The following is a 9407-nucleotide window of genomic DNA, read 5'->3' as shown; positions in this document are numbered from 1 at the left end:
GGGTGGGGCGGTGTGGATGGGGGTGGGGGGTACGAATATACCTCTATTCAGTTTTTATCTCGTTATTCAAGACTCGATCACTGTGCCATTTTTTCATGTGTTTCTCCAGGGTACTGTACACGCTAAAAGGCATCTTACAAATCTCGCATTTGTAAACGTCCTTTCCCACCTGCCCGTGTGTTTTCATGTGCCGGGTGAGCTTGCTACTCTGGGCGCAGGCGTAGTTGCAAAGCTCACACTTATACGGCCTCTCGCCCGTGTGGCTCCGTCTGTGGACGGTGAGATTACTACAGTTCTTGAAGACCTTCCCACAGTACTCACAAGTGTCGCTGCGTCTGCCCTCTTTTGAGCTGGGCCTGCCAGGGCCCGGGCCACTAATATGGGGGGTGCTCCCTCCGCTTCCCGTGCCGCTGCGGCCTGAGATCCCTCCGTCCAGCTCGCCCGGCGGCGTGGAGAAGCGCAGGCTGCCGTTCTCCGAGGAGTGCTCGGAGGAGGAGGCGAAGGGCGATTGTCGGGAGTCGCCGAAGCTGAGGAAGGGGTCCTTCAGCTGCCGGGAGGCGGCGTAGCCCGCCAGCCACTGGGAGTAAACGTTCTCGGTGTTGGGCATGGCGGCGGCCGGCAGGTCGAACTCCTTCTCCAGCTTGATGCGTTTGGAGAAGGGGCTCAGGGAGCTGGGGCTACCCAGCAGCAGCTTTTTGGACAGGCCTCCCGAGGCAGACTCCCCCGGGGAGCAGCCCCGGCCGTTGACGGCCCCCTCGTCGATGCGGTCGGACTCGCCGGCCACTGAGTCTTCGTCGCAAGTGTCCCTGTGCACCTCGGGCTCGGGGAGGTGGCCCCGCTTGTGTTTCTCCCCCAGGACCTGGTGGAAGGCCTCGCTGAAGTGCTGCATGGAGCTCAAGACCATGCCCTGCATGACGTCCGGCATCGCCCGGCCCTCCTCGCCAGCCCGCGAGTTGTTCTCGTGGTGACGGGCCGCCTCCAGGCTCATCCCAAAGCCATAGTCCGGCCTGTCGCTCTCGTTCAAGTCCTCCTCCTCTTCCTCCTCCTCCTCCTCCTCTTCCTCCTCCTCCTCCTCCTCTTCCTCATCCCCCTCCTCTTCCTCCTCCTCCTCCTCCTCTTCCTCATCCCCGTTCTCAGGGATCATGTTGGGGTCGTTCTCGCTCTTGAACTTGGCCACCACGGACTTGAGGGCGCTGCTGGCGCTGCCCACCAGGTCGCTGGTGCCCGGCTCAGGGGAGCTGGCGGTGGAGAGCCCGTCGTCCGACTTCACTGTCATGGGGGAGGACTTGTGCATGTGGGTCTTCATGTGGCGCTTCAGCTTGCTGGCCTGCGTGCAGGCGTGGTCGCAGAGGTTGCACTTGTAGGGCTTCTCCCCCGTGTGGCTCCGGCGGTGGACCACCAGGTTGCTCTGAAACTTGAAGGTCTTCCCACAGAACTCGCAGGACTTGGACTTCATGGGGGGCTGGGAGGGAGGAGGAGCAGACTGCAGAGGAGGGAGGGGCGGCGTGGCCAGGAACGGGGGCTTGCTGCCGGGCTGGAAGGGCTGCAGCAACCTTTGCATAGGGCTGGGCCGGCTCGGGGACAAGGGTGGGCTGGAGGTGTTGCCGGCCAGCTCCCGCAGCCTCCGGGAGAAATCCATAGCGGGGGGCTCCATCGCCATGGGGTTCAGTCGCAGCACCCTGTCAAAGGCACTAGGGTGATGGGTGGCCAGAGCCATTTCTTCCGCACCCAGGCGCTCAATGCGATGCGGATCCAAATGGTGCCTCGGGGGAGGGCTAAAGAGGGGCGGCGTGGGTGGGAAACGCCCTTCTCCCAGCCCCGACGCCTCCCTCGAGACCGAGCCGGGTATTCTGAGCAGGTTAAAAGGGTTATTGTCTGCAATGTGAATCCCGTGGAGAGGTGGCTGGGAAGGGCACTCTGCACCTAGTCCTGTTGGGATACCAACCCGTGGCGTCAGGGGGCTGCCGTGCTCGCTTTCTAGGTAGATCCGTAAGCCGTGTGTGTTCTGCGCGTGCTGCAAGAGGAACCAGGCGCTGTTGAAAGGCTGTTTACATGTCGTACACGTGTAGCTGCTGGGCTCATCTTTACCTGCAAAATAACACAACAAGCAGCGTCAATCTCCGGCCGTCTAGCGGCGGGCGAGCGCTCACCTCCCCGCCTAACCTCCTCTCCTCCTCTGGGACACTCAGCTGGGAGCTGGGCAAGGAACATCCCAGCTGAGGGACAGGCAGGGGGCAGGAATGGGAAGAGGTGAGGGGCAGATCCAAATCCACACCAAGAACATCCACCTCCTCCCGCCTCCTGCCCAGGTCTGGGTTCAAGACTGAACCATGTTGGGTAACCATAGAATAAAACAAGTCAAGAAAAGCAAGAGATGTTAAAGTCAATCAATGCCAGCTCCAATTCAGTTGACTTTTATGTCGCAAGGGGCTGCAGGCATTTAGAGTATTCCTAAATAAATACGTAAACAAATATATAAATAGATAAATAAATACAAAATAAAGAAATTCCTTTCTGAAAAGCACTCCACACAGATCAGTTCAAAGCATCATAACTGCCAGCAAGCTGGGCATCAACACATTTTTAGTCTCCTCCTTATTTTGAGCCTAACAATGTGTACAAAATTAAGAATCAACTTCTGCTCCTCAGCAGAGATTCACCTCTGGGGCAAGGAAAGAAATAAAAAGGACTGGGGTGGGAAACTGAGCACAGGACAGGGAAAGGAGAAGACAGAGAGAGCCGCAGCTCCGCCAGGGAAAGAGCTGGAGGCCGGCCAGGAGGCCTGGCCGAGCGCCCTGCCGGAGCCGCATTATTTCTCTCGCGCTGAAAAGAAGCTGAGGATGGTAAATGCCACTTTGGCAAGTAGTGAGCTAACTCTATTTCATGATAATTTATTTTTGGAGATAACACGGACATTATAAAAGAGCAACCAACTAATAAATAACTAAACAAAAAGCCGGCTAATAATGACAGCAGAAAGCAGCCCCTTCTAATATATGGCAAAACAAGGGGGATGAATAACTTTTTGAGGACCGCCTGCGAGGGAAGAGTGGCGTGAGATATGGTGAAGGTGAGGGTGCCTTTATTGATTACTGGGATTTTGCAAATAATTCACTTCCACCCCCATATGGATGCTTCTTGCTAAATGCCGGTAAACCAGAGCTGGAGCTAAGAGAAGGATATAAATTCATTTCCAGCCTTGTTCAGCAGTTCTCACAGTGATATTTTAACAAATAAAAATAACATTGAGGTTAGCTAAGAGATAAACCAGGAGCCTTCCAAGGGCATCAGCACTTGGGATGGTACTGGCCTTCATCACATATTCCTGCCCTGACTGAACATTTACATCCCAAGGAATCTGCTCCTTAGTTAGCCATCTCTCTTGGGTAAACAGGCTGCACTGAGAGTTGCCCTCATTAGGTTTCCCCTATTTGCCTAATACAAAGAAAAGGAAGATTTTAAAAAACCAAATAAGGCAAATTAGGAAAGGCAACATCACTTTATGTGTGCCCATCTTTTTTCCCATCTCAAGGCGGGGGGAGGAAAAGTGTCATGTGGGCATTTTCCTCCTCAGTGATCTTGGGATACAGGACAGAAACAGGCATCTTTAAGGTCCCTTTCAACCCAAACCATTCCGTGATCCTGAGATCCAGCACTGGCTGTACTGCTCCATCCCAGCTTCCCTCCCTGCCTCCCGGCTCTGCCGCTATTCTACGTTTGGCCTGAGAAGCTGAATCAGGCAAGCAGAGAGCCTCAATCATCTACAGCAGGCATTTAACACTTTAATCACTTTAAAAGCCCTTGGAATAATATTTAATGTTTCACTCTGAAGCCTGCATTGGAATAAAATGCACTGTTGTGTTTAGTATGTGCCAGGCATGTGAGCACAGATAAATACTTAAATCTGCTGAAATTAGAGTGAAATTCAATTGGACTTTCACATTCCTATGCTCATTTGTGAGCTCGGGGGGGAAAAAAATTATCTTGCTTCATCATACTGAAGTGGACGTTTTTAACACCGTGGTGGGAGCTAACAACGAAACACTACCTTGCCTCTCTACCTTATAGATCAGGTCAGGGAAAATAGCATTTTATCTTATAATGAGGATACAACATTGAGCGTTTGCTACCACATTTTAGTATTCCCATCAACTAGATATTCTAGATCGTAAGGGCAGCTCGTGTAATCATAATGTCAATGAGAGGGGCTGTTACGACTGAGACTAAAGATTACATGGAAAAAGCTGCTTTGAAACTGGTAATTATTACCAGTCCACTAATAGCAAATGATGCATTACAGTTTCACCGTATAATCTGTATTTCACTCAGCTCCTGCCAGTGCAGTCTTATTATATTACAGTGCTCACAAATTCTAAATTCCTAAGCTACAGTCATCAATAAATGTGTTACTTGCCATAATTTGCAAAATTACTTTGTTCATAACATCTTCGACTGTTATAAAGACCGGAATTGATTTCCTGCGTGGCAGAATTAGGGCTACATTGACTTAGTGGAGTGTAAAATGTAAGATTATTCTTCATGTGCTTGCTTTCTGAAAAACAAGTTTTCAATTCACTGTCCGTGTTTGGTAATCAAGATAATAATTTACATTTAAAACCATGTTTATATACAAAACTTCCCTAAACAAACCACCATTTTCAAGGGAGCAACGTAAAACCAGGCAAAAAAGACAACGGAGCGAAACAGTTAAAATCCAACAGCCATTTGTCTCCACCTCCTGCTCTGAAGAGACATGATTTCTAATTTGTCTATTAGTGCTTGTTTAATTATGAAGGCTATTGACTGACCATATCACCACCTAGAGATACGTTCCAGTCTGATGCAGCCTTGCCAAACTGCAAAAATTATGGCACTAATCCACAGCAACAAGACGGGTCCTTCGACCGCCGCGGCAATCCCTGGGTTGGGAAGGGACTCGCCCTCCCTTGCTCCCATCCCACCAGCACCGTGGGCTTTTTGGGACACCATTTGGGTCCCCTCAAGAGTCAGACCCAAAGGCCATATCCACTGATGTCTCCTTACTGTGTGGGCCAGGCCCTGTGTCCACACAGCCTTCCCAGCCAACACATCTGGGCATGGCCATGGGCAAGCGAGGCGGGTCTCACAGCAGGGAGATGCAGGAGCTGGTGCTGGCCAAGGACAGAGCTGGAGAAGGTCCCACAGGGCTTTTTGTGCCTCACCATCCACCAGGACAAAGTGATGGGGTTTGTCATCCATTGTGATGCCACTGGGGCCTTCAGCTGATTTCCAGGAGTCAGGAGCCACTGCTGAACCAGCTCTCCTTGGCCACCAGCAGCAGGGCTAGAGCTCACATCCTGGGGCTGGAGCTCACATCCTTGGCTACTTCTCAGTTCAGGAATTTGAGGCTGAAAGGGACTCCCAGCTCTCACCCTATGACCCTCCCTGCAGTACATATCACTCTGTGACCAGCACAGTGTCTTCCAGTAAAGCACGACGCCCTCCAGCCCTGCAAAGCACAGGGCAGAGCACAAAATCCTGGTGAAATCTATTCAAACCAGCTCAGCAAACAGGGAGAGCACCCACTGCTTGCCACCAGTCACAGACGGATATTGGGATCTACCTGAACTTCTCTAGCTCTAACCTCTACCTGTTCTCTTTATATTTTGAGGTTTTTTTGTGGTTGAAACACGGAAAAGCTCTTGGTACACAATGGGCTCCTCACACACACCAAGGTGTTCTTCATGAAATTGAGGCACACTTCAAAATCCAGTTATTTTTTTGTCCTGAGGCCACCCCTCCACTACCCAAGGACCAGCCTAGCCCTTCTCATCCTGGCATCATGCTGGGAAGGACCTGATTTTTCCCTCAGCTTCCCACAGGGCTGATACCTTCCAGGGTACTGCACCCAGCTCTGCAAGCACAACCCCAATTCCACTCTTCCAGCCCAAGGCCACGTGAGGCTGGACCTGGTGTCTTCTCAACTCCTTCCTTTCCAGACCATTAACCTGCCCCTCCTGTTCTGCACCCACCTTTGCTTTGCCCACAGTGCCAATCAACCAGAACTGCATATTCATTTCTAAATCACCAACAAAGCACTAAGCACCACCAAGGCCCCGCCAGCACTGCTGAGCTCTCCAGCTCAAGCCCCACACCCCCCAGTCTGCTGGGCAGCTCTGCACCACCTGTGCCAGCAGTACCACCCATTCCCATCCGCAATGTCTCGGCGCTGTGCACTCTATTTCATCCACATTTATCAACCAAAGTTGTCATCTAGAAGAATGAAATCGGGTTTATTTGACAAGATCCATATTCCATAAATCTAGGCTGAGTGGCGCGAATTATATTTCTATCCTTTAATTCTTTATCAATTTAATCTTATGTTGGTTCTTCTGTTATTTTGCCCAGAAGAGATAAGCAAAGTGTTGCCAACTCTCCCACGTTACCCTGACCAGCTCTTGACAGCATTTTCCCAGTTCATAAGCTTTCTAAAAACCAGCATCACAGGTTAACTCTTCAGGGTTCCTTGGGTGCAACTTTTCAGGGCCTTTTTATTTAAAAATATTTCTCTCCATTGAAGAAGAATATTTTTTCTCTCTGCTCAGATCCTCCCTGCCTACCAATGAGCTAGAAAAAAACAGCACCCACCTTATGATACAGAAACATAACACAGCTGCTCTCCAGGTCTACAGCAGGAATATTTATCAAAAATTTCTACCTAACTGCTTCTTCCATTTATCCCTTCCTTCTCCAGTATCCTGAGAAGCTCTCTCTCTCTCCTCCTCTCCCCATTGGTGCCAGGCACAAGTTTTCCTCAGCATCTCCAGTTCTCCTGACCCGTTCTCTACCCGCCATGGTTTCTCACTGCAATTGATTCCTATCCATTTTCCATTTTTTTTTAATTGTCGTATATTGATTTTTCTAATATCTAATTGCTGTTCTCATCTCACCACTGAAGCGAGTGAAGTGGGTTTTGGACTGGGGCCAAAGTTGCCCTCTCCTTCCTGGACAGCTCATCAACTCTTTACAAATAGCTTCCAATTACCATTCGCATTTTTGTGTGTACATTTTCCTCCCAGTCAATTTTACTGCTCATTTTCTTCCTACTTTGGAAATTACCCCTGTAGGAGAATTACATGGGGATACCATGACCCAAATAGAAAACTGGGGCCAAGATGACACCTGACTGGCCTCACTCAGTGAAGCATCGACCATTACGTTTTAATTCCTTCTCTACATCCTGGATGGCAAAAGACCAGTGATGAGGCACAGCATTTCACTACAGCACAAATGTCCAGTGTTTCTCAAGTTATTGGCTCCTGCTTAAAAAAAAAAAAAAAAATGCAGCAGAACAGCTCTTGCCTGCCATGCCCCCAGAAGAAGTGACTTAACCAGTGACACACGAGTGACAGATTTAGCTTCTGATCCGCAAAATGTTAACAAATGAGCGGGATGGATATTGGCATTTGAGTGCCTTTAAGGGCAGTTGGCACAATTACTCAGTAAAATATGAAGAGATGGCTGCTTTCAGCATTAAGGGGCTTTTTTAATATTAAGGAAAAGCTGGGGCTTCTGTACAGTGCTCACAGATACACCCGGCACACTCTGAGAGTCCGAGTCGGAGCAAGCCAACACCTCCAGGCACAATAGAGCTGGCTCAGAGCAAGAACCACAGCCATCTCCACAGCCACCAGCAGCAAAGCCAGACAAGATGCTGGGGAGAAGACCAGCTGGGAGGAGAAGCTGTCAGCTAGATGCCACTGCTGGGAGGGAAAAAAAAAAAAAAATTAAAAAAGCCTTTCTGGAGCTAGGCATGCAAGTTCAGGCATTGCCAAGTGAGTAATGGAATAATCTGCAAGCGTGTGCCAATGTGCTTTGGAAGAGCTTCCTTAGTTTCTCAAAAGTCAGGGCTGGATCCAGGAAAGCTGCTCGCTGGACACAGCACACTCAGCATCCTCTGGTGCACCTAGCCAGGCCCACAGCACAGGATGCTGTTTGGGGAAGGAGCCCCTGCTTAAGGAGCAGGATATTGAACACAAGGTGTGTTTTACCCCAGGGCACTGCAGGAGCTGCACACAAACACGGAGCATTAGAGGCACCCCAGTTTTCCCAGTGTTTTCCCAAACAAACCGTCAGCAGTGGCTGCGCACGTGCCAATGGCGGGTGCAAGGATTTCACTCACAGCTGCAGATTTGCTCCCTCAGAGAAATCCCCGTGCCAGAGAAATCTCCAAGCAGACCTGGATGTGGCCCTTGCTGCCTGGACAGCCCAGCCCCTGTTCTCCACAGCATCCCTGCACAGACCAGCACAGCCCCTGATGGCTTTGCTCCTGTGTTCTCCCTCACCTTCCCAAGACACCTGCACGTGTAAGCAAAGCCAAGGCTACCTGCACCTACATGGCACACAAACACCTTCCCCTACCCAACAGCAAGGACAGAAGTTAAAGCATCCCCCTCTCTTCTGCTCGCCACCAAACAATCGTGGGAGGAACAGCCCGAGCCAAACCCAGGAACTTCTTTATTCAGCTTTAATGTCAACTGACTGCTTGATTTTTGGACTGATAAATTCAGAGTCGTTATGGTATTTAAAGGGGGGAAGGAAAAAAAAATTGAGTTAATTGTTACCACTTGTACTTGATTCAGTTCTCCATCTGGCTTGTCAAATATCTCTTTTTTCTTTTTTTTTTTCCCCCCTCCTCTCTCGCTCATTTGGAAATCCATACTGCTGAATTTCCTTTCAACTGCAAACTAGTGAGGTGAAACAGTTGGGACACAGGAAGCGTCGCAGGGCCGGGAGATAAGCGGGTCCTGCTCCATTCCTGCAGCAGCCACTTCTCCCTCAGTAAGGAAGAGCTGGCTTTGGCATGACTCACCTTTTCCTGGTAGCATCAGTTCACAAGGGAAACTGTAACTGTCCAAACGTCTTTTTTTCCTTCTTGCACTAATTCCTCCTCCTGATCCTCTGGATTACAAAAGGCGTGTGATTAACCTGGTCCGTCATTAACCAGTCCTAAGCAGCTGTTGGCACTGGGAGCATCAGCACAGTCACTGCTGCTCTCATAATAACTGGAATAACACTAAATAACAGCAGTAGCTGCCTTTACAACAAATGCTCTCTAACCTTTTCTCTTTGTCATCAGAGGAAAAAGATTTAGAAATACTAAAAAAGGAAAATATCCCCAAAAATCTGAACAAAGTGATGTAGTATTGCTTGTAAAACAAGAAATGCCATGGCTGTTCTGCCTTTGCAAATAAAATTCTGCAAACCGAGTCCACGCTGTTTATTCAAAGGCCTGGTGGAGTCTTGGGACCAGCTTAGTCATGAAAAAGTCAAAAAATCCAGAAGAAATTTTGCTTTGCAGGACTCTCAATGTCCTATCTGCCATCTCTACTGGATTTTCTTTACTGCAACTCATTGATAAAAGGTAT

At 49.6% G+C, this 9407-nt stretch overlaps 1 protein-coding gene across 3 annotated transcripts in view; it reads right to left on the bottom strand.

The window, feature by feature from the left end:
* Positions 1-9407, bottom strand: part of BCL11A (BAF chromatin remodeling complex subunit BCL11A) — a 70162-nt gene that overhangs the window by 7637 nt on the left and 53118 nt on the right. The window contains exon 3 of one of the 3 annotated variants that reach the window (XM_041474134.1): positions 170-2088. In XM_041474134.1, the coding sequence (XP_041330068.1) occupies positions 170-2088 (1919 nt within the window). Of the gene's footprint in view, positions 1-24; positions 2089-9407 lie in introns of those variants that run through there. The other 2 variants (XM_041474135.1, XM_041474133.1) reach the window with 2 other exon arrangements.

The sequence above is a fragment of the Pyrgilauda ruficollis genome, unplaced genomic scaffold (genome assembly GCF_017590135.1).
Source record: "Pyrgilauda ruficollis isolate IOZ18807 unplaced genomic scaffold, ASM1759013v1 scaffold31, whole genome shotgun sequence".
NCBI lineage: Eukaryota > Metazoa > Chordata > Aves > Passeriformes > Passeridae > Pyrgilauda > Pyrgilauda ruficollis.
Note: the sequence above shows the minus strand (reverse complement) of the source record. Positions and strands in the feature narration are given on the sequence as shown.